General features: G+C 45.0%; 1 protein-coding gene across 3 annotated transcripts in view; it reads left to right on the top strand.

Annotated features, from left to right (window-relative positions):
• The window catches only part of ZZEF1 (zinc finger ZZ-type and EF-hand domain containing 1), a 114,735-nt gene that overhangs the window by 77,830 nt on the left and 10,209 nt on the right, over positions 1-26,696 (top strand). For all 3 annotated transcript variants that reach the window (XM_068530080.1, XM_068530079.1, XM_068530078.1), the window contains exons 35-52: positions 891-1,056; positions 2,002-2,264; positions 3,636-3,805; positions 7,832-7,982; positions 9,397-9,536; positions 9,870-10,147; positions 11,226-11,400; positions 11,890-12,022; positions 16,463-16,662; positions 18,173-18,292; positions 19,670-19,861; positions 20,738-20,838; positions 22,172-22,307; positions 22,403-22,762; positions 23,801-23,944; positions 25,499-25,667; positions 25,834-25,932; positions 26,336-26,501. In XM_068530080.1, the coding sequence (XP_068386181.1) occupies positions 891-1,056; positions 2,002-2,264; positions 3,636-3,805; positions 7,832-7,982; positions 9,397-9,536; positions 9,870-10,147; positions 11,226-11,400; positions 11,890-12,022; positions 16,463-16,662; positions 18,173-18,292; positions 19,670-19,861; positions 20,738-20,838; positions 22,172-22,307; positions 22,403-22,762; positions 23,801-23,944; positions 25,499-25,667; positions 25,834-25,932; positions 26,336-26,501 (3,163 nt within the window). The remainder of the gene's footprint in view (positions 1-890; positions 1,057-2,001; positions 2,265-3,635; positions 3,806-7,831; positions 7,983-9,396; positions 9,537-9,869; positions 10,148-11,225; positions 11,401-11,889; positions 12,023-16,462; positions 16,663-18,172; positions 18,293-19,669; positions 19,862-20,737; positions 20,839-22,171; positions 22,308-22,402; positions 22,763-23,800; positions 23,945-25,498; positions 25,668-25,833; positions 25,933-26,335; positions 26,502-26,696) is intronic.

Raw genomic sequence — 26,696 nt, 5'->3', positions numbered from 1 at the left:
AAAGCTGAGCAAGTCCAGGGACAGAGGAGTGAGCATATGTAGTGTGTTTAGACAGACCCTCCAGTGTCTGCCGCTGAGTGGTAGATTGAGACAGGTTGGGCCCAGGTTGTAGGACCCAGAGATACCAGGCTCAGGAATTTGAATGAGTCTACAGACAGTGGGGAAGGTTTTTCAAGAAAGGTGTTAACATGACCAGAGCTATGCTAGAGAAAGGGGGTTCTGTCCATGTAAGAGTTTCCTTTAGGAAATCAATCACAATAGTGACAAGGGGATTAGTGCCTGGACTGGGTTCCTGGCAGTGGGAACTGAAGTGGGTCAGAGGTAAGGAGCATTGAGCAGGGTGTATGACGGGGCTCAGAGACCCATTGGACTCAGAGTAAGAAGGAGACCAGAGCTGTCAGTCTCTTTCGTGACTAACGTTCTTTCTCACTCAGTGGGTCTGTGGTTATGGAGTCTGTTTTCATCTGTGATTCGGGAATGAAAAAGTAAGAGCAAATACCTGATAACTTCTCAGTGCCTGTTAAGAAGAATACACCAATATTTGTTAGAGGAGGGGTCATGGGAGACAGCCCACAAATTGGTGTGTGGACCTGTGCTGCCAAATGGAGGTCACGATGGGATTGGTGACCTGTTTGATCAGACTCCGTATTGCGCTGGAAAAGCAGGGTCAATCCACGGTACCATTGGCTAAGATGTTCCATGCCAAGAACATCGTGCATGTGCTAAGAGCCACCTGGGGAACCCTTGGTCTCCAGAAGATGCTTGTGGCCCGTGACGCCCCGATCAATCTGTTGGGAACAACCCTGCTTCTGGGGTTGGTTTGGGTTTGGAAACTAGCCCTTCTAAGAGCCCTTTGCCCAATCCACCTCACGCTGCTGTTTTTCCCCCAGGTGGGGTGAAGCCTGAGGGCCACGGAGATGACCACGAAATGGTCAACATGGAGTTTACGTGTGACCACTGCCAGGGTTTGATCATAGGCCGGAGGATGAATTGCAATGTGTGTGATGACTTTGACCTTTGCTATGGATGCTATGCGGCCAAGAAATATTCCTATGGGTATGTCTCAGATGACCTCTAGCCTGGTAAACTTTTCTTCATGTATTCCTTTGCCTTTTTTTTAATAATTAAAAAAAAAACTTGCATTATAAAAAATTTCAAACATACCCACAAGTAAAGAGAGTAGTACAATGAATCTTCATGTAACAATGACCCAGACTCAACAATTAGGAATATTTTGCTATGTGTGCTTAGCTTATTCTTTTTTTTTTTTTCCCTTTGTTAAAGTATTTTAAAGCAAATTCCAAACCTTAAATCATTTCCTTCCTGCATACTTCATATCCATCTCTAAAGATTATGGTCATTTTCTCACGTTACCAAAATGCTATAACCACACCCTGCGAAACTTCACAATAAGGAATTCTTACTTCACCTGGTATCCATAGACAGTCTTCTGGGGGTTGTGAAATCCCAAAATGGAATGTGCAGTGTTTGTTCCTTTTTCTGAAGAGAGGGCCCATACCCATCTTTAAAATTTTTTTTTATATAAATTTATTAATTTTATTTATTTATTTTTGGCTGCGTTGGGTCTTCGTTGCTATGCACGGGCTTTCTCTAGTTGGGGCGAGCAGGGGCTACTCTTCGTTGCAGTGCATGGGTTTCTCATTGCGGTGGCTTCTCTTGTTGCGGAGAATGGTCTCTAGGCGTGCGGGCTTCAGTAGTTGTGGCGCGTGGGCTCAGTAGTTGTGGCACACGGGCCTAGTTGCTCTGCGGCATGTGGGATCTTCCCGGACCAGGGCTTGAACCTGTGTCCCCCTGCATTGGCAGGCAGATTCTTAACCATTGCGCCACCAGGGAAGCCCTGTCTTTAACTTTTCAATAACCACAGTCTTAGAGGTACCTGATGCCCAGTCGTGACCATGCAGGTGGTCCCCTGAGGCCCCATTCTCCCTTTTGGGGGGCTCACAAAGGCCTGTAGGCCTTAAAAATGTCTTGCCTTTGCAGCCACTTGCCTACCCACAGTATCACTGCCCATCCGATGGTGACCATCCGGATCAGCGACCGGCAGAGGCTCATCCAGCCCTACATCCACAACTACTCCTGGCTGCTCTTCGCCGCCCTGGCTCTCTATAGCACCCACCTGGCCAGCGCTGAGGACATGGATGGCGAAAAGCTGGATCCCCAGGCCCGCAACAGTGCCGCCACCCTGCGGAGCCAGTGCATGCAGCTCGTCGGTGACTGTCTGATGAAGGCTCACCAGGGAAAAGGTAATTGTTCCTCATGCATGGAAACCAGACCACCCCTCAGCTGCTTGTGAAGCAACAGCCCCAGCAGAAGTGAAATGCAGTGCTCAGTTCAGAGGCAGTAAAACCCAGTTTTCCACAAGAGGTGCTCACCCTGGAGTGGAACCTAATTTTAAATCCCCAGATGCAGGACTTCCCTGGTGGTCCAGTGGGTAAGAATGCATGTTCCCAATGCAGGGGGCCTGGCTTCGATCCCTGGTCGGGGAACTAGATCCCACATGCTGCAACTAAGACCCAGTGCAGCCAAAATAAAAAAATAAATAAATAATAAATAAATATTAAAAAAAAAAATCCCCAGATTCATTTGAGAGAAATGTTGGCATTAAAGTAGCATTTAGTTTCTCTAAAATATTTCATGAAGATGTAAAAAAAATTAATAATTAAAACTCTTGATGTCTGGGGATGAAGTATTTAGTATTTGAATCCACCAGACTTAACTTTGCCAAAGGAATGCAGCCTTTTTTTAACCTGGAGTGCAAATCTACTTCCACACAACTGTGTTCTAGATGAGAGCTAATTATAACTAAAATAGTTTGATTAGGGACTTCCCCGGTGGTCCAGCGGTTAAGACTCCGCACTCCCAAAGCAGGGGGCCCAGGTTCAATCCCTGGTCAGGGAACTAGGTCCCACATGCCACAACTAAGAGCCCACATGCCACAACTAAAGATCCTGCATGCTGCAACTAAAGATCCTGCACACCGCAACGAAGATCCTGCGTGCCGCAACTAAGGCCCGGCGCAGCCAAATAAGTAAATAAATAAATATTTTTTAAAAAAAAGTTTGACTAATAAAATATCTAGATGACTTTGCCTCTACTGAGGGGTGCCAAGGAGAAAAATAATGTGAATGTTCAACTTCTGAGTAATTTTAATTCCTTTCAGAATAATGGACTAACTCCCCATTCTAATAAACATTAGGGAAATCAGTCTTGGATGAAGTAGCAGGTGGGTAATACCAGTGCTTCAGAGCTATTTCGTTATCTATTTGCCAGTGGAAATTTAGAAGTCTGGCTGTGTGGGGCTACTACAAAATTTTAATGTTTATGATTTTCTAAACAGACAATCCTATTGTATCTTTTGTCCTCTGTTGTTAATAAAGTACAAGTATCCCCCACTATCGAAACTTTCGGTGTCTGAAATTAGGAGCTGAGTAGATTTGGACAGCCATGGCGGGGCGGGGTGGGAGGGTGGAGGGTTGGATAGAGTACTCTTTGGTTCAGTTTGTGGAGAACTCAGCCATGTATTTCCATATAGTAGCAAAGTGATTTATGGCATTTGCAGGGAATAATCCTTATTATAAAACTTTTAACCATTCTCTTATTTGCTTCCCATGTAGGTCTTAAAGCTCTAGCTCTTCTTGGCATATTGCCAGACGGTGACTCTACTTCAGAAAAGCAGGCCCCACCAGTCACTGTGCCCACCCAAACATCAGAGGAGCAGCCAGAGAAAAAAGCCATCCAGGCTGCTGTGGAGCCAGCCGATGCAGGCCCATTTGTGCACCGCAGTGTAAGTAACAGTCCTTCCCTGGGCAGAATCACGGGTGAGCTCAGAGCTTTCGCATGAGGGACTGGAGTACAGAGGTTAACGGTATAGGCTCGTGACCCAGATTGCCTGGGTGCAGATCCTCTGTCAGACCTTGGGCACGTCACCAGAATCTCTTCGCTTTGGTTTTCTCGTCGGTAAAAATGGAAGGATAATAATGATAATACCTATTCCTTAGGATTGTTGTGAGGATTTACATGCATGACATACATTGAATTAATGTCTATAAAGTGCTTAAAACAGTGTTCAGGAACTTCCCTGATGGTCCAGTGGTTAAGACTCCGTGCTCCCAGTGCAGGGGGCCTGGGTTCAGTCCCTGGTCGGGGAGCTAGATCCCGCATGCCGCAACTAAGATGCTGCATGCCACAGCTGAAGATCCCGCATGCCACAGTGAAGAGCCCGCATGCTGCAACGAAGATTTCCTCACGCAGCAGCAAAGATCCTCCATGCCGCAACTAAGACCTGACACAACCAAATAAAGAAATAGATAAATAAGTAAACATTTTTTTAAGAAAAGCAGTGTTCATATGAAGTTCCCTGTCAGTGTTAATTACTCCTGTTCCCTGCCTCCTGTGGTTTTTGTAAGAATTGAACAAGATTATGCACCTAAAGAGGTTGGTTCCTGACCTATGGTGAACACTATATATGTGAAACTATTTTTATATTCAGCCAACAAATAGGTGATACTAATTACTTACTACTTACCAAGTAGTTTACGTATGTAGTTTACAGTAGTCTACATATGCTTGTGTAAGTAGAAGAAAAGCCTTCCTGGATCCAGGTGGAACCTGTGGCAGTGACATTGAGATTGTTCTGTGGAAGAGCAAGCAGAGCTTCCACGATGCTGCCTCCAAAGTTTGAGCTGGTGCTGTAAATGCCCCTGGCTTTGTTTGCCTTAAGTGCTGCTGCTGTTTCTGTCCTCTGTCTCTGTTGTGGAGGATCCCCATTTGGCAGTTATAGCTCACTGGGATCCTGTTGTCATTTAGAGGAAGGCAAAAGCAAAGATGGCTGGCAAGAACTCGAAAATTCTATTAGCTTCGTTCCGCCAGAGAGCCAGCACAGGACAGGTGACATAATAACCTTCAAGCCTGTTTTGACCACAAAACCCCTTCTCCAGGCAGCATTGTACCCACCCACAGATTATGGTGGGGCAGAAAGAACATTATCAGCAGAGACAGGATAAATCAGCAGTCTTGTCTTCACCTTTGAGCCTGGGAATAATTGTATTTTCTTGTGAGCTCCCAGCATCTTATGCTACCCATCAGCACAGCGCTCCCCATGTATCTACTTATTCATTTATTTATATGAAAATGGACTCGATGAATTTTTTTTATTCAATGGATTAAAATCTTTTACTTTTTATTACTTATTTTGATGCTCAAACTGTCCTGTGTTTGGCCAATGGAAACTTCCAGCTGGCTTTTGTGTCCTTTTGATATGTCTCCATTATTCTTTGAGCACTTTCTTAATTTTTGATACAAAAAGATGTTTCAGGCTTATCTTAGGCTTTCCCTGCCTAGGGACTGGAATCAGCCTTTTTCTAAGGATCTCCCAGGGCATTATTTTTATTCCTGAGGTGTCCCTACCTTTTGGATCCTCGTCCCATCAGCAGCTGGGTACACCCAGGGTACCCTGCCTCTGGCTCTGGCTCTTAGTCTTCTATCTAGCAAATTGCAGTTTCCAACAGAACCCAAATGTCCCCACTACAGTGGCCCTAAGAACCATATCCTATTTGGGCCCTGAGTACAAATTGCTTGTTTTTGAACTTCTATGCGTTTCTGGCCAATCCTAAGGCTGTATTAAGGGTATTGTCCCTCCTTCCCTCTAATGTCTAGAGATACTTTTTGTTTTAAACAACTGAGAAAGCAGTCTCAGCCAGAGACATCATCTGTCTACAACGGCCTCTGGCCAGTAATGAGACCCTCTTGAGTGCCATGTGGTGCAACTGCAGTGGCTCTTTGGAGTCCTGTGATAACAGGAAAGAAGATCAAGACTCACATTATCAGCCAGAACTTTGGAATTACATTGTTTTCACAAAGGGCCACATAGTACAGAGAGTATGGTGTTGGAGATCTTTTCAGAGGGTACATTTTTAACAAGGCAGGTAGCTCTCCCAGTCTCGGTCCCCTTTTTGGACAATCTTTTTTTTTTTTTCTATTAAATAACTGTATTTAAACTTACATAGAGATTGAGAAATCCAAAATCAAGAAACAAGTCAGGAACAGAGCTGGGAAAGAAGGTCAGGTCTATGGATCTCAGCTTCATAGGGGAGAGAGAAAGTAGGGGACACAGTGGAAAGTAAAGGCACATTTGTCTTCGTGTGGATGAAGCTGATAATGTGTCGATTCATGATCTAGATGTGCTATCTTCCAGATGCAGAAAGCAGTTAGCTGACTTAACATAGGGAAAAACCGACAGTGACATGAGGACAGGGAGGTGTCGCTAATTAGTGTCACGGGGGCAGGTATCTGTGTCACTGACTTTAATGATATTTTTGACTGGAACAGCCATTTGCTTCGTCTTTTCTTTGAAAACCTCATAGTCTTCAGGGCTCAGATCACGGCCTTTGGCAAGGGCCATCGTCAGGGAAGTCATGAAGCCGTCCTCACTTATGTTGACTAGAAAAATAATACATACCTTCCTGCAATCAGGAAGTGTGTGTAAATAGTCCCTCCCTGAGTAGAGCATGCTGAACCAGATAGCCACGTTTTTTTTTTGCAAGGAGGCTGAAGCTTTGACATGTACAATTAACCCTTCGATAAAAGGTGACCCCGATGTCACCATTGGATGACTCGTTAATAAGCAGAAGTGCATCCTTAGTGGTCCATTTTCACTTACCGTGTTTTCATTGTTGGCAGCCAAGTAAATTGTACTCCAGTTTCCAGTCCACTCTTCAAGCGCCCACATTTTCTCTTCCATTTCCATTTTTTCTTCTGCATCTTGGGCAATACAGAGAATGCCTTAATTAAAGTATGTTGTTGTAAAAATGTCGCTGATGGACTTGCTCGATGCAGGGTTACCACAAACCTCAGAAAGCTCCAGTTATCCTGTGGTCAAACAGAACTGGTGCTGTGATCAGTTTCAAGCGTAGATTCAAGTTCCATTCTGTGTCTTGGTTCCATGGTGTGCATCGGGCAAATCTCTTGGACAGTCTTATAGCCACTTTCTTCTTAGGGGGGTGTTGAGGGTAGGATTGATTGTTGAGGTTACAGTATCTGGAGAGGGGAGGATAAGTCAGCTGCCGCTGGGAGATGTCAGGATCTTCTCATGAGTGTTTAGTGTTGGACAGCGCTCCATCTTTGGCTCCAAAGTGTCCTGCCTTTGCAGACTCCTTGGGCCTAGGGTGCCTCCACCATGCACAGAAGACTTCCTGCCGGCCTGGTTTCCACATATAAGCCTGTGTGACAGCAAGGAAAAGTACCCTGAGGGCCCAGGGAGTGCAGGTGTTTTTTGGGGTGACTCTCAGTGACTCCTAAGGAAATTCAGGTCAAGGACTGTCACCCTGCCAGTCTGGGCAGCTCACTGCCAGACTCCTGAGTCTGGAAAACCCTCCCAGCTCCAATGAGGGCCCCCTTTGTAAGTCTCTCTGCCAAAATGGAATTCTCAAAAGTGTAAAAGTCAGCTTACTGTGCTAGAAGGAAATCCACACCTTTGTTTTTTTTCTTTTTCCCCAAGAGAGGAACTGTCCATACCTGGCTTCTGGAAGATAAATAGAATGTGTTAGAGGTTTGTACCAGAGCCATTGCTTATGTGACTGCAGGCTCCGACAGAGCGGCATTTGGAAGGTGTTGGGGGGATGTGATGCAGTGATTACTCTTTTAATTAGAGTACAGATTTATCATCAGAAACGAGGGGCATTCTCTAATTCAAAAGTATTTTTGTTTGTGAAGACTGATTGGCTAGTGATTTTAAAAGTTGTATTATATTAACAAGTAAACTTTTATAAGAAAGAAACCTTAATTCTTTTACACTCACCATTTTGTTTTTTAGGGGAAGAGGGATGTCCCTAAGGAAGTCACACCTTTAGACTGCAAGCAGAGGAGCAAGGCAGGGGAAGGTGCATCATTACTGAAGGGTCCTTCCTGCCAGACGCAGATTTCAGACTCACCTGCAGATGCCCGCGCACCTATAGAACTTCCAGGTAAAGACTCTTTGACAGTTACCTTGATCTCTTTCATCTTAAAATGCACGCATACCCGTCCCTGACTTATTTCTTGCACACAATTTAAAATTGGCTAGCACCCAAGGGTGCATGGTTTCTCAGTTCTGCATCAGATGGTACTGATAACACTTTGAAAGTCATCTTTCCTTCATCTTGCCTGCTTTCCTACCTTGTTCATTCCCTAATTTACTGAGTGCCTTCTATGTGCCAAGCACTGTGCTAGGCCCTGGGGATGAAACAGGGACCAAGTCAGACAAATAGACACATAGCTCCTGCCCTCACAGTGTTGACCGTCTGGGAGGGTTTAAGACAAAGGTGTGTGTAACTAATTTGAGCTGGGATGTGATTCTGTCCAATAGAGAGGCCCAAGTGGGTGTTAGTGGTGATGGGTGTGTAGCTGGAACAGGTTGTGTCAGTGTAAAGCCCTTGTAAATAAGGCCTGCACGGGACCTTGAATGTGCTGAGGTCTACTGGGGGGAAGGGCATTCAGGGCAGAAAGAACTACACGAGCAAAGGCCCCAGCGTGGGAACCCCCAGAGAATCCAGGCAGTCCCTTGGGGAGCAGGTGTGTAGGGAGGGAGTGGAGTGCTGGAAGGTGGAAGTGGAGAGGTGCTGTGCACTCTGCTGTGGAGGCCCTCGGACACCTGCTGGTGATGGCAGCGCAAGGTCAGGGCTGTTTCAGGGCGACTGAGGAGCCAGGAGAGGGGGCGCTGTGGGCAGAAGGAGCGCCGGCAGCGGATGTCAGCCTGTCCTCAGGGGGGCCCGGGGAGGCGGGATCCTCCCCACGTGGCCGCTCTGTGACAGGCAGGGGTGAGCGCCGGCATCCTGCCCCGTCCGTGGGGCCAGCTCTCAGACGGGGCTGACGCTTACCTCTGCAGGGCCTATAATTCTAAGGTCCAGAAAACAGTTTGACACTCGATGTCAATGCAGGTCATCAAAATCCACTCTGGTCTGATTCCTCTGAGGAGCAGCGGCCCGGTTCACGTACAGTTTAGTCATCCATTGAGTATTTATTGAGTAGCTGCTGTGCTCCAGACACATTTCTAGGTGTTTGTGATACATCATTGAAAAAAAACAAAAATCTAGAAAGGAAGCCAGACGGTAAACAATCCGTATCAAATAATATGGTGTGTTAAAAGGTAATTAAATGCCATGAGCGCAAAAGAGCAGGGGAATGGAGAGCGCAGAGGGGCTGGGAGAGATCGGAGGGCGGGCTCAACCTTAAACCAGGGTGATCAGGACAGACCTCCTTCAGTAAGACGTGTTCAGCAATAGGTTTTTAAAGTCCCAGCTTGATTCTGTAGTGGCACAGGAACAGTGCAGTGGTTTACTTGCCTCTTCATACACACATAGAACCTGGCAAAATCTGAAAGCTTGGTGTTTTACAACTCAGATGCTGAAAATTCAGAAGCATCGTGTCAGAAGCCCATCGAGGAAAAGGCAGTTACTCCAAGCCCTGAGCAGGTGTTTGCTGAGTGTTCCCAGAAGAGGATTTTGGGATTATTAGCAGCCATGTTACCTCCCTTAAACTCGGTAAGAGACAAATTGGCATTTAAAAAAAGGGGGGGTGGGGTGGGTAGTGTTATGCATAGAAAAAGCTTTTGGAAAGCCATATACTGAAATTAACTGTTAATTGCAGTCATCTGTATATCCCTGGGGTAGGATTATAAATTAAAGTAGGATTGTAAGATGATACCTGAGAATGTTTATTTCACAGTCGATTGTCCCTAAGCCATTTGTGAAAGACACTGCATAATTCCTTTGGCACCAGGCCAGTTATAAATACTATATGAAGGAGATGGAGTGTTTAGTTGGTGTGGTTACATAGATTTTTGTATTGAACAGATTCTTCTCCTCTCTTGACAGGATCCCACAGTCCCCCTGATAGACCTGGAGCACGTGCTCCCGCTCATGTTCCAGGTCGTCATCTCAAACGCAGGCCACCTGAATGAAACGTATCACCTCACCCTGGGTCTTCTCGGCCAGTTAATCATCCGCCTTTCACCAGTGGAGGTAGATGCTGCAGTGACCAAGGTCCTCTCAGCCAAACACAACCTGTTTGCAGCAGGGGACAGTTCCATTGTGCCAGATGGCTGGAAGACCACCCACCTGCTCTTCAGCCTGGGAGCTGTGTGTCTGGACAGGTAGCCACCCCCACTCTACCCCACCTTGGTGTTCATTTCTTTAGGTCAGTGATCTGGCTGTTGATGAATTTCAGCGTGCTTCCGTGCTCTTGTCTAGGGATCTTTTGTGAGAGTGGAATTTGTTTGATTAGCAACACTGTCAACCGACATTAAAACTGCGCTTAAAACCCACATTAAGACAGCTGTGCAGTCTGGGCACTCTCTGGTGATATATATTCTGGTTTGTTCTTTCCTGAGAGTAATAAGTGTAGGCTTTGGGGTTGAAGAAAATAGATCTATTTTCATTATATAAAACTAACATAATCACAATACCAAATTTGGAAAACCAAAATGAGGGGAAAAAATCACCTTGCCTTGTACCACATCAATACATCTGGTGCTGTTTTATTCTCCCCACTGCCACCACACTGCTTGCAGGATCTCAGCTCCCTGACCAGGGATTGAACCCGGGCCATGGCAGTGAAAGCCCAGAATCCTAACCACTAGGCCACCAGGGAACTCCCTGGTGCTATTTTAGTATATATTTCCTGTGCGTTTTTTTCTGTGCGTGAATGTGAGTGTGCACAAGTGCATATGTGTGCGTGACCTTTTATAGAGATTTTTAAAAGCATAGCTGTAGACTTGAGTATATATAAGTAACAAATCTTGATCTCCCCCCCACACACACTTATCATTATATCAAAAGCATCATTCTGGTAGTTTATTTGTTTGTTTTGTTTTTGACTACTTTACATTTATTCCAGGAAATCAAGGAGGGTTTACAGTTTTAAAATCACTACGTTAACAACAACCAAAATGGGAGTGAGGGAGTACAATGTGATCATATCAACCAGTGAAGAAAAATCATTTGATAAAGCACAACAATGTATTCATGATTTAAAGAAAACCTTTAAGTAAAGGAAGAATAGAGGAGTAGGCTCCTGATCAGATAAAGAGTTGTCTAACATTCTGGTAGTTTTTAAATTAATATAATGAATGGCTCATTGGCATGCTTCTGGGTCTGCCTTAGAGTGTGGCGACCTGATGAGTTGAATTTGGAGCCTGTGCGCTGCCATCTAATGGAGCTCTTGCCTTCTAGCCGCGTGGGCTTGGACTGGGCCTGCTCCATGGCGGAGATCCTGCGGTCACTCAACAGCGCCCCCCTGTGGCGTGACGTCATTGCCACCTTCACAGACCACTGCATCAAGCAGCTGCCTTTCCAGCTGAAGCACACCAACATCTTCACGCTGCTGGTGCTGGTCGGCTTCCCCCAGGTACGCCACTGAAGGCCTGGCCTCCTCTTCATCACGTGCACAGCGTATATATCTTTGGAAGTTTTTTTTTCTTTAGTTGTATAATTTGCCTTTACAGTATTGGTATATTTTCAAGATTATGGGATGGTTTGTTCAACTTGCATTTTTAACAGTTTAGCCATTTGATTCATTTTCTTGGCTTTGAATAATAGGTAACTGTAATATATTAAATTACAGAGAACTTCAAAATACAGTTGTTCACTTTGGCATTCATCTTGATCTCATTTCTACTTTTCACATCTCTCAACTGGTTGGGACGAAGAGGACTGTGAAAACATGGCTTTATCCAGCAAGCACTTAAACCAATTCTGTGCCAAGCCTGTGCCAGGCCCTGGACTTAGAGATGGGAAGAACCCTGTCCTTGAGTGCTTGTTGAAGTCAGCGGCACAAGCAAAAGGCACTGTGCTGTATGTGCTGCTGAGTTGCCTTTTCTGTCTGTGTCATGTTTAGGTCCTCTGCGCGGGGACCCGCTGTGTTTATATGGATAATGCCAATGAACCACATAATGTGATCATCTTGAAGCACTTTACTGAGAAGAACAGGGCTGTGATCGTCAATGTCAAAACCCGGAAGAGGAAAACAGGTCCCAAGCATAATTATTTTTTCTAAGAATGAGAGACAGTTGTCTAATCTCTGTATACCCTAAAATCAGTTAAGATATCTTGGTTCTTGCCCCTGCGTGTGAATTTTTAAAAAACAAGTTATAGCTCCCTGAACTTCTTTTTGCTTGTCTCTGAGGTGATGTGGTTGAATTGGAATCACTTTGAAGGCCCTTTCCACACTGTTATTTTGTGTATATGGTTCTGTGTTTTTGGGTTGGCTGGATGTTTAGGTTCTGAACATTTACTTTTTTCATTTGCCAGTGTCATTTGTTTTCTAATGGGTAATTTAAATATATGATGGAGTCAGGTGGCTACAGGACTGTAAAATAACTTCACATAATTGTATTGGCATTCATGTCACTTTCCATTTTGTTTCATCAATAGAACAGTGAAGGTACATCATTGTGTGCCCTGGTCCGCTCTTGAAATAATCTGCTTTATCATTCAGCTTTAGCACTAGGCACTGTCTGTGCTATTTTTGTGTACTGTGCAATGTAAAAGTCAAGGTTTATTTATTTGTTTGTTTGTTTGCATGTGACTGTCCCATTGTTCTATGACCATTTGTTGAACAGACAATTCTTTCTTCATTGAATTATCTTGGCAACTTTGTGAAAATTAATTGACCCATGTATGTTTGTGTCTATTTGTGGATTCTGTTACGTTCCATTAATCTATATATCTGTCCTTATGTGAATACCACATTGTCTTTACTGTTGTAGATTTCTCCTGAGTGTTGAAATCAGGTTCTCCAACTTTGTTATTCTTCAGAATTGTTGGCTAGTCTAGTTCCTTTGTCTTTCTGTATAATTTTAGAATCAGCTTGTCAGTTTCTATTAAAGAACATGCTAGACTTTTGATTGGCATTGTATTGAATCTATAGTCCATTTGGGAGAACTGACATCTTACCGATACTGAGTCTTTTGACTTGGGAGCATGGTATATCTCTCCATTCACTTACGGGATAAATTTGGGTCTTATAAAATGTAGATCCTTAATTTCTCTGAACCTCACATGGGGTATCAGATGCCTCTTCTCATTCCTGGTTTTGGTAATTTGTATCTTTTCTTTTTTGTTTCCTAGACTAGCCAGAGATTTATCAACTTATTGGATCTTTGCCAAGGACCAGCTTTTGGTTTCATTGATTTTTCTCTGTTATATCTGTTTTCTCTTTTATTGATTTCTATCTTTCCGTTATTAATTTCCTTATTTCTTCTTGCTTTGAGTTTAGTTTGCTCTTTTTTCTTTTTCTGGTTTCTTAAAGTGGAAGTCTAAATCACTGATTTGAGACCTTTCTTTTTTTGTCGATAGAAGCATTTTAATGCTGTGAATTTCCTGTTAGGTGTGGCTTTATCCACATCCATAATTTTTGATATGTTGTGTTATCATTTTCATTCAGGTCAGAGTACTTTCTATTCATCTTGTGATTTTTTTCTTTCTTTGGTGATTACTTAAAATTTTGTTGTTTAATTTCCAAATATTTGGGGATATTCCAGATATCTTTCTGTTATTGATTGCAAGTTGTGGTCAGAGAACATACTATGAATGATTTCAGTCCTATTAAGATTACTGCAATTTGTTTTATGGTCAAAAATTTAGTCTGTTTCAAATAAGATTCCATGTGCACTTGAAAAAAATGCATATACTGTGTTGTTGGTAGAGTGTCCTATAGATGTCATTGAGATCAAGTCATTTGGCAGTGCTTTTCAAGTCTTCTATACTCTTACTGATTTTTTGTCTATTTGTTCTAACGATTACTGAGAAAGGAATGTTGAGGTATCCAGCTATAATTGCATGTATGGTCTGTTTCTCATTTCATTATGAAACGTTCCTTTTTATCCCTAATAATATTCCATGTTCTGAAATCTACTTTAATATTTAGGTAGCCTCTCTAGCTTTTTGTTGTTGTTGTTACTAACATTTGCATGATGCATCTTTTTCTGTTCTTTTGCTTTAACTTCCCTGTGTCTTTACATTTCAAGTGTAGATAGCACATAGTGGAGTCTTCTTTTTTAATCCAGTCTGACAATACCTGCCCTTTTTTTTGTTGTTTTTTTCTTAATGGAAGTATAGTTGATTTACAATGTCATGCTAGTTTCAGGTTTACAGCACAGTGATTCAATATATATATTCTTTTTTCAGATTCTTTTCCTTTATAGGTTATTATAAAATATTGAGTATAGTTTCCTGTGCTATACAGTAGATCCCTGTTGGTTATCTGTTTTATGTATAGTAGTGTATGTCTGTTAATCTCAAACTCCTAATTTATCCCTCCCCAATACCTGCCTTTTAATTGAGATGTTTAGACCATTTGTATTCAATATACTTATCAGGATGATTGAGTTCAAATCTACTGTCTTATTTATTTGTTTGTTTGTTTGTTTGTTTGTTTTTTGGCTGTGTTGGGTCTCCGTTGCTGTGCGCGGGCTTTCTCTAGTTGCGGCGAGTGGGGCCTATTCTTTGTTGCGGTGTGCGGGCTTCTCATTGTCGTGGCTTCTCTTGTTGCAGAACATGGGCTCTAGGTGCATGGAGTTCAGTAGCTGTGGCACGCGGGCTCTAGAGCGCAGGCTCAGTAGCTGTGGCACACGGGCTTAGTTGCTCCTTGGCATGTCGGATCTTCCTGGGCCAGGGATCGAACCCATGTCCCCTGCATTGGCAGGTGGATTCTTAACCACTGTGCCACCAGGGAAACCCCTCTACTATCTTCTTGCTTATTAGCTTTAAAGTATATCTTATTTTTTTAGTGGTTGCTTTAGGGTTTACAGTAGTTTACCTTCAAATAATTTCTTACTGGTTGCATTAGGGTTCATAATATACACCTTTAACTCATCGTGGTCTATCTTCAAACAATCTACCACTTCACATATAGTGAAGAAACATAGGTTTTCTATTTTTATTCCATCATCTTTTGTACTGTTGTTGTCACACATTTTACTTTTACATGATATAAACCTCACAATACATTATTTATTTTGCTTTAAAATTCACATACTTTAAAAGGGATCTTAAAATGAGAAAACAATAACTTTAATATTTAGCCACATATTTACCATTTCTGGTGCTCTTCATTCCTTTGTATAAGTTCAAGTGTGTACCTGGTATCTTTTTTTTTTTTTCCTGAAAAACTTCCCTTAATATCTCTTGTAGTGTAGGTCTGCTGCTACAAAATCATTATTTTGGTTCGTCCTACCAAACCAAAGAAATATTTACTTTGACTTCATCTTTGAGATGAATTTTTCTAGGTAAAAAATTGTAGACTAAGAGTTTTTTCTTTGCATACCTTAAAGATATTGATCTTTTTTCTTCTGGTTTGCATAGTTTCTGCCGTGAAGTCAGCCATCATTCTCTGTTACTCTTCAAAATGTGTCTCTTTTCTCTGCCTGCTTTTAAGGTTTTTCTCTTAATCACTGCTTTTTAGCATTTTGATTATGATGTGCCTTGGCATGATTTTCATTATGTTTCTTCTGCTTGATGGTTTAAAGAGCTCCTGGATCTATAGATTTATAGTTTTCATCAAATTTTGGATTTTTTTGATCATTATGTCTTCAAATAGTTTTTTGCCCCCGACTAGGACACTTCCACTCTCACTGGTGGGAAGACAGAATATTCTCAGAGTTCTTTGTGAGCTCCAAGAATTGTTCTGCCTACTGCTTTTTGACAGTTCTTTCCTAGAACTAGGTAGTTTCCTATCTAGATAGTTTCCTCTCACATTTGTATAGATCAGTATTCAGCCAAAGACTCATGAGGAACCCTCTGTAGATATCTAGAGGGGTCTCCCACACACCCCTCTCTCTGTGCATCTCCCTTCTCTGTGATATTCTGCCCCATAAGTTCTAGCTGCCTTGACTTCCCTGAACTCTGACCTCTGTCTCCTCAGTTCATTAAAACTGGACTTGGATTTCCACTCCATGCTGTGCAGGCTGGAAACTGTCTCCAGATAGCCAGGGCTATTGGAAGGCTTACCTGGTTTATGTCCCTTCTTTCAGGGGTCATCGTCCTGTACTACCTATTGCCCAATGTCTGCAAACCATCGTTTCATGTATTTTTCCAGGGTTCTGGTTGTTTAATGTAAGAGAGTAAATCCGATCCCTTTTACTCAGGCTTGTTCTGAAATGAAAGTCTCTCATGTGTTCTGTGATAATGAACTTCCTTCAACACCTTTGGAGACAACCTGTTTGTGTGAGTAGTAGGAATGTGAATTGCATCTCTTGGTTGCTTGGTGGGTAGGTGGCCCAGTACCACTTTTGTGCTCAATTGCAAGCTGGCCTTAAATATAACGGCTAAGTTTGAAGCCAGAGAGATTTGTGTTTTGGGGTCTGCAGTTCTTGCTTCAGTAGGGCACATTACTGGGGAAGAAACTTATCTGCAGGAAGTATTAACTGTGCTTTTTGTGCCTTCTTTTCCTGCCTGACATCACCCTTCAGTGAAGGACTACCAGCTGGTCCAGAAAGGAGGAGGACCGGAATGCAGCAACTCTCAGGCCCAGCTGAGCCAGTACTCCCAGCACTTTGCCTTTATTGCCAGTCACCTTCTGCAAACCAGCATGGACAGCCATTGTCCCGAGGCAGTGGAAGCAACTTGGGTCCTGTCCCTGGCCCTCAAAGGATTATACAAAACACTAAAGGTAGTGGTGAGCTTCTTCCATTTGCTGATGAATCTGGCTGTGATTTAACACCTGCAGGGTATTAACTAGAAGGAAGTACCATCTGATTTCAATGGATGGTTAATCATAGGATCTTGATTATTTTTAGAAATAATTGACACCTTGCACATGGATAACCTTAAGGAAGAAACAGAATTTTCCCAACAGTTGGTTCTCTGTAATTTTTCAGTCCTGCCTCATGGAACCAGGTGCCACTACCTAATGGGCCCGTAACCTTGGAAGATGAGAAGAAAAATTGACTCAACAGTTTCTCACTTCCCTCTGAACCACGGTCCCTTCTGGTTCATCCTAGGAAGAATAAAGGGAGCTAATATCTTATGGGATCTTGGAGCAATAGGTTTGGCATTTGGTGTGAGAGAAGACAGACAAGTTAAAGAGCTGGGCAATAATTGACACGGAGATGGGAAGCCTTGACTTGTGGGGAACATGATTCTTCTACCATCTGAGGGGCATCGATAGGGAGGATCTTTCCAACAGAACTAGCCATGGGAGAAGGATCTCATTTGGAAAGTTTATGCGTTCCCTGACTTTGGCAACACTGGCGAGGAGGCCATGGAACGACTCAAGCACCGCAAGGAGATTGGACTAGATGGCATTTCAGCTCTGGCCCAGCCCTGAGAGTTTGTATTTTTAGGCTTGAGACCACACATCTGCTGTTTGTTGATTTCATGGCATTTATCACAATCTACTGTTGTTTTAGTTGTTTGCATTACAGTAGGAAAGAGAAAATAAACTCCCTGAGGGCAGAGACCATTTCTGTCTTTGAATCCTTCATTCCGTAAATATTTGTCTATTTGTCGAGCACCAGGGGCCAGATGGAACTGAGTACGTAGTGTTGAACTTAGAAAGAAGGTCCCTGCTGTCATGGAGCTTTCAGCCTAAACTGCGAGGGAGACAACAAAGAGCCTGCAAGGAAATCCACCATGAGTCAGAAAGAGCCTTTCTGAGGAGGTGAAATCTGAGGTGATAGATGAGGAGTCTGGGCAGAGCATTACATCCTGGGAGAGGTCCAACTCCAGGCCTGGTTGTCAGGGAGCAGAAGGGGCTACCTCAGGGCTTGAGGACGGTGCGAGGAGGAGATGAGACCACGGAGACAGGCAGGGAGCCTGCAGGACCTTGTCCGCCATGAATAGGGACTCGGATTTCAGTCTGCAGGGCAGTGGGAAGCTTTTGGAAGGTAGAGAGCAGGAGAGGGACATAAAACCTCTGTTCTTAGCACAGGACTCAGCACATAGAATGTACGAGGCTTCCGAAATACTTGTTGAGTGAATGAATTAGAGAGCGAACAGACTTAGCTTATGGCTCAGGTTCAGAGTTTCATCCTCCCCGTTGACTCTGGAATTTTCACCAGAAGGTGAACTTGGGCCACTAGCTGAGACTGGGCTCTGACAGAGAGGCCTGCTTCTCCCCAAGTGACCCTTACCTTCTTCACTCTGAGGCAGTTGCAGATCATTCTTTTTCTGTTTGGCAGGCTCATGGTTTTGAAGAGACCCATGCTACCTTCCTTCAGACTGATTTGCTGAAGCTGCTGGTGAAAAAGTGCAGCAAAGGGACCGGCTTCAGTAAAACGTGGCTCCTCCGGGACCTGGAAGTAAGGGACCAGGGTGATTCCTGCTGCTGTTTCCTGCTGCAGATTTACTGGCCTGGGAGTTGGAACCACCAGTCAGTTACAGCTGGTTCTGCCCTGTGCGCTCTCATCTGGTGCAGTTGTTAAAACAGTGTCTTATATTTGTCTTTCCTTTTGGAAATAGAGATTATGACACCTGTCCTCCCTTGTCAGGGGAAATGAATTTGGTGTTTGTTCAAAGAATATTGGAAGAGAAGTATTTTGTGGAAACACACGGTTGACCAATTATATCATGATAGTAAATCTGCCCTTGAATTATTATTTCCCTTTAAACTTCCTTTGAGCTAAAATCAGTTCCTAAATTTGTCCTCACTTATGTTTATTTTATGTAGGATTTTAGTTGATAATTTTCATTTTATTACTTTTCGCCATAGGCCTTCGATTTTTCTTAGTGGAATTACTGTGGTTCCCTGGGGCGTTTCTGTGCCAAGTGTCAGCTTCAGGTCAGAAAAGGCTGCTGCTGTATGGGGGTGCTCAGCTGGCCATTCTCAGTCACACAGAGGCCTGAGCTCCGGGAAACAGCTCTCAGTTGCCACAGGAGGATTTGGTTAGGTTTTAGGAAAATACGCTAAAACATATTAATGGATAACCTGGTGAGCATCTGAGCTCTTGTTCTTTAGGAAATATTTTTAAAGTAAATTTTTTTTACATTCAAAAACTTATATTTTTTATACTCAGAAAGGTTGAAAAATAGAAAAGAAAGAAAAACTCCAAGTTTCATCCCCCGCAAACACAGCTACCATTAGTATTACGTGTATTTCCTTTTTCTAATTTTTTTTCCTTCTGTGTTTATATTACATACATAGGTTTAGATTGTACAACGAAGCACGCTGTGGAAGTAAATTGAGGTCATGTGATGGCCATTTCTCTAAGTTGCTAGGCAGTTTTCATAACGACCATCTTTAATGGCTGCAGATGATCCATAAAGATGGATTTCAGGTTTTTTGCCCTTTCTGTTAAATGCTTCGTTGACCGTATCAGGAGTATAACTTTGTACACATTTTACATCATTCCTAGAAGATGAGTTACCAGGTCAAAGGTTATGAACATTTGTATAGCTCCTTACATTTCACCAAAATGCCTTCTAAAAGGGTGATAACAACTTAACACCGTCAGGGGCAGAGTTAAACGCGAAGGTCCCTTGTAGTTTCTGGTCAGCATTTCTTTGATTATAAGTATGGTTGAACATGTTTTCCTATTTCTTTACTAATCTTACATTCTTTTTGTGAATTCTGATGTCTTTTAAAAGGTTCAGTCAGATGCTTTCTACCCTTTGAGGGTTAAAGATCTCACCCACTAAACACTCATGTTCCTGCCCTGCCTGATTTTCTTTCTGTGTAGATTTTGTCCATCATGCTGTACTCCTCAAAAAAGGAGATCAGCACTTTGGCTGAGCATGGAGAGCTGGAGCTGGATGAGCGAGGGGACCAGGAGGAGGAGGTGGAACGGTCAGTCAACAGCCCGGGTGAGCCGGAGCAGAAAAAGCTAGACCCTCTCGAAAGCCTGGATGAGCCCACCAGAATATGTTTCTTGGTACGTTCTTGGGTCACGGTGTGGACTGAGGAAGGGACTCTAAGGAATGGATTCTCTTTGACTTGGACTGTGTTTTAGCCTCCATGTGAAAATGCTTCAGACTGATGTCCTGAGAATGCACTTCCTGAAGACTCAGTCGGTATTGTGCAGAGTTCGTCCAGAGGGATGGAAAAGCCCTATTACAACAGTAGTTCTTAATGTTTGGGGGTCATGGACCCAAAAGCTTTCGATCGTTTCTCCCATAAACTGTACTTGCAAATACTTTTGTAAAATTTTGCATGTAATTTCCGGCCTGTCCATAAATCCCCAGATGACAGTCTGTCCTCACAGTTTCTCAGACACACTCTTACTTTCCCTGGATAATCCACTCTTCCTCAGAATGATGTGAAAATGGGCAAGGGCTTGGACTTCAAAGGATCTAACTGTGTGAAGAGTAAACAGAGAGTATGGGGTGGATATAAGAAAAGCAAGTACAGTTTTTAAAAACATCAAAAGAAAGTCCAGTACTTAGATTTATGTGCCACGTATCAAACTTGCGTGCAAGGCAGCTGCTACAGAGAAGCTAGCAATGGATACAATTTGGTGGGTAATTATTGACTATTAGCAGTACATTTGTTTGCATGATTTTTTTTTTTTTTTTTTGGTGTTTCCATGTTTTATATCTTCCTTTGAATTTATAACAGTAATGCAGATTTTACAGTCCATGTTTTAGGGCTTATAATCTTATATGCATGAAGTGCCTATGTGATGTTCTTAAATTATAACTTGTGGTAACTTTAGGAAATAATTGTTTTATCACTTTTGAGGTCAGATCATCAATAATGTGTTAAAGCAGTTTAAATTGTCTCTCTTCTACTTCCTCCTTGTGGCCTTCAGATGGCTCACGACGCCCTCAATGCCCCTCTGCACATTCTCCGGGCCATATACGAACTGCAGATGAAGAGGACCGACTCTTTCTTCCTGGAGGTTCAGAAGAGGTAAGGGACATTTAGATGCAGCCAAAGTGTAGTGAGTGGGGCAACAAGTAAGGGCGGGACTCTGTTTACCTCCTGCCAACAAGATCTGGATAAAAACTCCTGACAGGCCAAAGAGCAGTTGGTTTTCAGTTCTTCATAAAGCGACACGAAAGCTGGCTGTGCCACACCGCATGGCTCATCTTTGAGTTGTGTTGTGTGCTTCTCCTTTAGGAAGAACTTTATATTCGCAGTCTGCCTCTTTTAGAGTAAACTCGTTGTGGGGGCAGAGTTTTGACACAGACGCCAAGGTTTCTCTCCCACGTCAGCCCAGGGAGCAAACGGTGCAGAGCAGGACCTTCTGGTACATTCTGGTCAAAAGTGTCCTTTCGTTTGTTTGTTCTTTCACTTCTGTGCATTATTTTTGTGTTTTTTCTTCAAGGGTTATTATAAAATTAACAATATACCCTTCCTCTTGGCCAGGAAGTTCAGAGCTAGCTCTCGGGCCCAGCTCTTAAATTTGTGGAGAACTTTATGTTTCTGCAACTAATCTCCTCCTCCATCCCCCACATCCTAGTTTTGACTTCCTATTCTGATTTATATCCAATTCCAATTTAATTTTCTTTTGTTATTTCATATTTCTATTTTCCCATATGTATTATCTACTGCCTCAAATCCTTTGTGAGATGAGGCAGGGTTGCATCAGTTAGGACACAGAAGTATCATGGTCAAGGAGGATGGAATTTGTTTTCCCTCTCACGGCGCAGTCCAGAGGTAGGCAGCAGCCTAGGGTGGGTGGGCGGTCTGCTTCACAAGGGACCCCGCACCCCCAAGGGTGCTGTCCTCACCTGTGTCGTCAGACCTGGCTCCCCAGCACCAGCTCTTTGTTCCAGCCCAGAGGAAAGGGGGAAGTTGGGTAAAGGAGCTCATCCTTAACCCAGTTGTTTGAGGGCAGGCTGCGGAAATGGCACGCGTTACCTCACTGGCCTCCCGTTGGCGTGACCCTAGTTGCATTGCTGCTAGGAGGACTGGGAACTGTGTCTCCAGCTGGGTGATTGTGTATCTTGCTAAAACTTGAGGGAACTTTGTTTCTAAATGAAAGGAAGAATGGATCCTAAGGGATGGCTTGCATCTCTGCTGTGGGCACATGGGCACGCGTGCACGTTCGTGTGCACCGTTGCATGCACGAATAGATGAACACTGTGAATCTAGCGTGCGAAATATGGAATGTAATAACGTAATTGCAAAATAACAGGAAAATAACTCGGATCGGCATTTCTGCAAGTTTCACTGCAGGTTAAACTCTTGCCTTTCTGTAACTCAGGTGCCCAACTTTGTGTTCCTTCCTTCTCTTCAGGTTTGACGGGGATGAGCTCACCACCGATGAAAGGATACGGACCCTGGCTCAGAGGTGGCAGCCCAGCAGGAGTCTGAGACTGGACGAGCAGAGCGCCAAAGCTGTGGATACAGACATGATTATCTTACCATGCTTGGTATGTCGCCCCACCTGGGAAGCAAGGTGTCCCTCCCGCCCCCACCCCAGTTGTGAGCAGGCCAGGCCTCTGTGACGCTGGTCTTTGGGTTGCAGTCCCGGCCCGCACGCTGTGACCAGGCCACCACGGAGTCAAACCCCGTGACCCAGAAGCTGATCTCCAGCACGGAGAGTGAACTGCAGCAGAGCTACGCCAAGCAGCGGCGCAGCAAGAGCGCCGCCCTCCTGCACAAAGAGCTCAACTGCAAGAGCAAGAGGGCCGTGCGGGACTACCTCTTCCGCGTGAACGAGGCCACAGCAGTCCTGTACGCCCGCCATGTGCTCGCGTCCTTGCTCGCCGAGTGGCCGGGGCACGTGCCGGTGAGCGAGGACATCCTGGAGCTGAGCGGCCCTGCCCACATGACCTACATTCTGGATATGTTCATGCAGCTGGAAGAAAAGCACCAGTGGGAAAAGGTAATTAGGCAGCCGGGCTGGGCACTCACCCCACTTGCTCCTCCTCTGTGTCCCTCCCAGCCCCCCGCCGGGGGGGTTTGAATAGGCTTCCTCTAGTGAGTGCCTTCCTGGAGTGAGGTTACCTGTGTGGCTGTACAGCCCCCTGACAGGTGTGAACGCAACGAAGGCAGGGTCAGGTCGCTGTTAAACTCTCCCAAGTACTGGCCTGGAGCCGAGCTCATGGCCTAGGCAGACTTGGTGCTCAGAGAGTGTTTGATGTAACGATCCCACAAAACCTGCCCTTGCAGTTTTCCTTTTTTGTTTTCAGACTTATGAGTCTAACTCTCCTTGCTAGCCTGTCTCTTCTCATGTCCCCTAGGGTCTCACACAGTGTGAAGTCTGGGAGACAGGGTTAATTATGATTCTGACAGCCTGTTCCCGTAATACAGGAAGCCTTCCAGGAAGGTTTACGTCTTCTGTTTTAAACCATGGTTTCTAGAATGTCTACCTCAGGTCAGACACTCTGCCAGCACTTACACCTGTGTTACGTTGTGACCCAGAGAGTTTTATTGGTGAAGAAATCAAGCCCAGGAGGCTTGTCCAAGGCTCCCAGCTTCTGGGTGGCAGACGTGGGGTCTTACCAGAGTCTGTGCATTCTCTTAAGTCCAGTGCTCTATTTTTTTTTTTCTTTGGCCACACCGTGCGGCATGTGGGATCTTAGTTCCCTGACTAGGGATCAAACCCGTGCCCCCCTGCAGTGGAAGCACGGAGTCCTAACCACTGGACTGCCAGGAAAGTCTCCAGTGCTCCAGTTTTAAGTTTCAACTTGACAAGTGGTGATCATCTTTTGTTTTGTTTTTAAATCAGGTCTTCAACTTGGTCTTTTGAAGTAGTGCTGGGTTAGCAAACTTTCACAGGGCTGGAAGCATCTCTTCTACTTCCTTCTGTGTAGAACCAGGGGACCCACATAGCAGAACTCAGGAGCCCTGGGCACAGTCTCTAGCGGAACTACGAAGTTTTGTCACCATCTTCCCATGTTTCCTGCCTGTGTCCCACCAGATACTGCAGAAGGTGCTCCAGGGCTGCCGAGAGAACATGCTAGGCACCATGGCCCTGGCTGCCTGCCAGTTCATGGAGGAGCCAGGAATGGAGGTGCAAGTGAGGGAGTCGAAACACCCGTATAACAACAACACCAACTTTGAGGTACGATCCAGGGTCGGCCAGACTCGCCCAGCCTCAGGGTATGCAGCTGGCAGGACCTGCAAGGGTTGCTGAGTAGCGTGAATCTCATCAACTCCCGCTGCGGCTCTTTCTGCCTGGACAGACATGGCCTAGAAAGTGCTCCCATGGTCTCAGCAGCAGTCTGCCTCCCTGAAGCCAGTCCCGGGAATCTATACAAACAAGTCCTCTCTTCTCCTGACCTTGTTTTAATAGAAAGCAAGGGGCCACCCGGCCCTGGAGGAGAGATTCCTCTTCCTGCAGCAAGCTCCTGAGAGTGAGGCCTTGGTGTCTGGCAGAGACTTTGAGTGTGGGTCTGGGTTCAGCCCTCACTCTGTCCATCTCCTGATGACCTGGCCACACCTTGGAGTCTCCCACCCCTTTGTTTAATTACCCAGAACTGAAAAGCCTCATCTCTTGCATCCTTAACTCTGTACGTGGACAGAGAGATGCAGGAGTTTGGATGAGGCAGGAGGGGGGCGGCCTCAGTTATCTTCACTGACCTAGTGCTGCTTGCATTTCTTCATCTCTTTTCAAAATGTTGGAGCTGTCGTTCTGAGTAGGTGATGGCCTGTGGCCACAGTGGTGGGTGATAGAGAAACTAATCCAGGATATGGTTGTTGCCAGCTGAGGTTTCGTTTTGCAGAAGAATAAACCTCCTCACTCTCTACCTTCTAAGCCTCTTTTCTTCCCCGGCTCCTAGGCTCTGTCCCCACTCCCCCAGCCCCAAGTAGACACACCTAGTGAGCTAGCGAGTTCTGCCTCAGAGCGATCACCTTACCTTCTCCGCTGCCCGGACTCCTCCCCTCCCCTGGGTCCTTCCCGCTGCTGCTCTCTGATCCCCCACTGCTGGCCTGCCCCGGCCCTGGCCTTGCTGCACACCAGCTGTCACAGTGATCCTGGTACAGCACAAACCTAACCTAGGCTTTCTCCTGCTTACGGTCTTTCCAGGGCTCCCCCTGCTGTCCAGACAAGTCTCAACGCTTCATTTTAGCACACAAAGCCTTCTGCATCTGTCCCTGCCGGCCTCTCCAGGTTCACGTCACCCCTGCCCCCATCTCCCAAGCATATGTGCACACACAGCTCAACCTGTACCTCAGACACATCAAGCTCCTGTTATTCCCTGAACATGTCAGGCTTTCCAGTCAGTGCTCTTTCCTTTGCCTGGAATGCACCCCCAGGTGCTCGTCTCTCTCTCACCTGCCTCCTGCCATTCCTTCCTCCTGGACAGGCTGCTCCTGTGCCCCCAGTCTCCACAGCAACCCAAACATCCCTTCACTGGGACTCTTTTCTGCCCTCGCCTCCCCTCCCGGCCCCCCCGCCTCGAGCTGTGCCCCATGCTGCACAGTGTGCTTCCTGCCGTGTTCGCAGCCACGTGCGTGCTCCCCGACCCAGCTGGGCCGAGAGCTCCTGGAGGGCAGGGGCTGTGACTCACCCCTTCTTACATGCCCAGTCTTAACTGCAGGATTGGCACAAGGAAGCCCTCAGTCACTGTCCAGTGGCCAGCGATGACAGGAGTGTCCTTGTTTCCCCTCCTAGGATAAAGTTCACATTCCTGGTGCAATCTACCTCTCAATCAAATTCGATCCTCAGTGCAATACAGAGGAAGGCTGTGACGAGCTAGCCATGTCCAGCAGCGGTGACTTTCAGCAGGATCGACACAACTTCAGTGGGTCTCAACAGAAATGGAAAGATTTTGAGCTTCCAGGTAGTAAATAAATACTGAGTTATACAGACTCTTAACGTTAAGTACCTAGAAGGGAAATTGTTGAAGGATTTAAAACTGTGTTGAATCTGTTTCAGTGGAAAGCGCTCACTTGCCTTTCCCTGTTGCTGCAGTATCCTGACCTGTTTCTGATTCTTGTGTGCCCCAGGAGATACTCTGTATTACCGCTTCACCTCTGACATGAGCAACACCGAGTGGGGCTACAAATTCACTGTGACGGCTGGGCACCTGGGGCGATTCCAGACAGGTGTGTGCTCTGGTCTTTCCGTTTGCATGATCTCCCGGCCCGGGACACTCTGGGGGTCGGTGCCATTATGTCACTGCTCTTTGTTAAAATCAAACCAGGTACTTTTCTCTGAGACTTCAACGAATTTGTCTCACAAGGCCCACGCACGTCACTCGTGAATGTGCTGGAGTTGGGCAGGTTGTAACTTCTAAAGAGCCATCTGTCAGGACCTAGGAAAGATGCTTGTTCTCTTAAAATTTGCCAGGGCATTCTGCAAAAAGGAAGAACTGAAAGTGTTCCTATGTTGCTTTTACATAAGGCATAATTTCAGGCGAAATGTAAATGATCACAGTGGTTTCCTCCTATTCGTTAAAACTTGAGCAGTTTACAGTTTTTAAATGTCTCTGTGTGTGGGGGTTGCCAGGATTCGAGATTCTGAGGCAGATGCTGTCAGAAGAAAGAGTTGTGCCGCACCTCCCGTTGGCCAAAATTTGGGAATGGCTGGTGGGCGTGGCCTGTCGCCAGACTGGTCATCAGCGGTTAAAAGCCATCCACCTACTCCTGAGGATCGTGCGATGCTGCACCCACAGGTAAGCTGCCTTCTGGATACGAGTCCCTTGCTGGGTATTTGTATTGAGAATATCTCCCCCCACTTCGGGGCTTGCCATTCACTCTGTTAGTGGCGTCTCTGATGAAAAGAAGTTTCTAATTTTAATGTCTTCCAGTTCATCACTCATTTCCTTTATGATAGAGCTTTCATTGTCCTATTTAGGAAATTTTTGCCT

Source organism: Eschrichtius robustus, chromosome 20, assembly GCF_028021215.1.
Source record: "Eschrichtius robustus isolate mEscRob2 chromosome 20, mEscRob2.pri, whole genome shotgun sequence".
NCBI lineage: Eukaryota > Metazoa > Chordata > Mammalia > Artiodactyla > Eschrichtiidae > Eschrichtius > Eschrichtius robustus.
The sequence above is the reverse complement of the archived record's forward strand: the minus strand, read 5'-3'. Positions and strand labels throughout refer to the sequence as shown.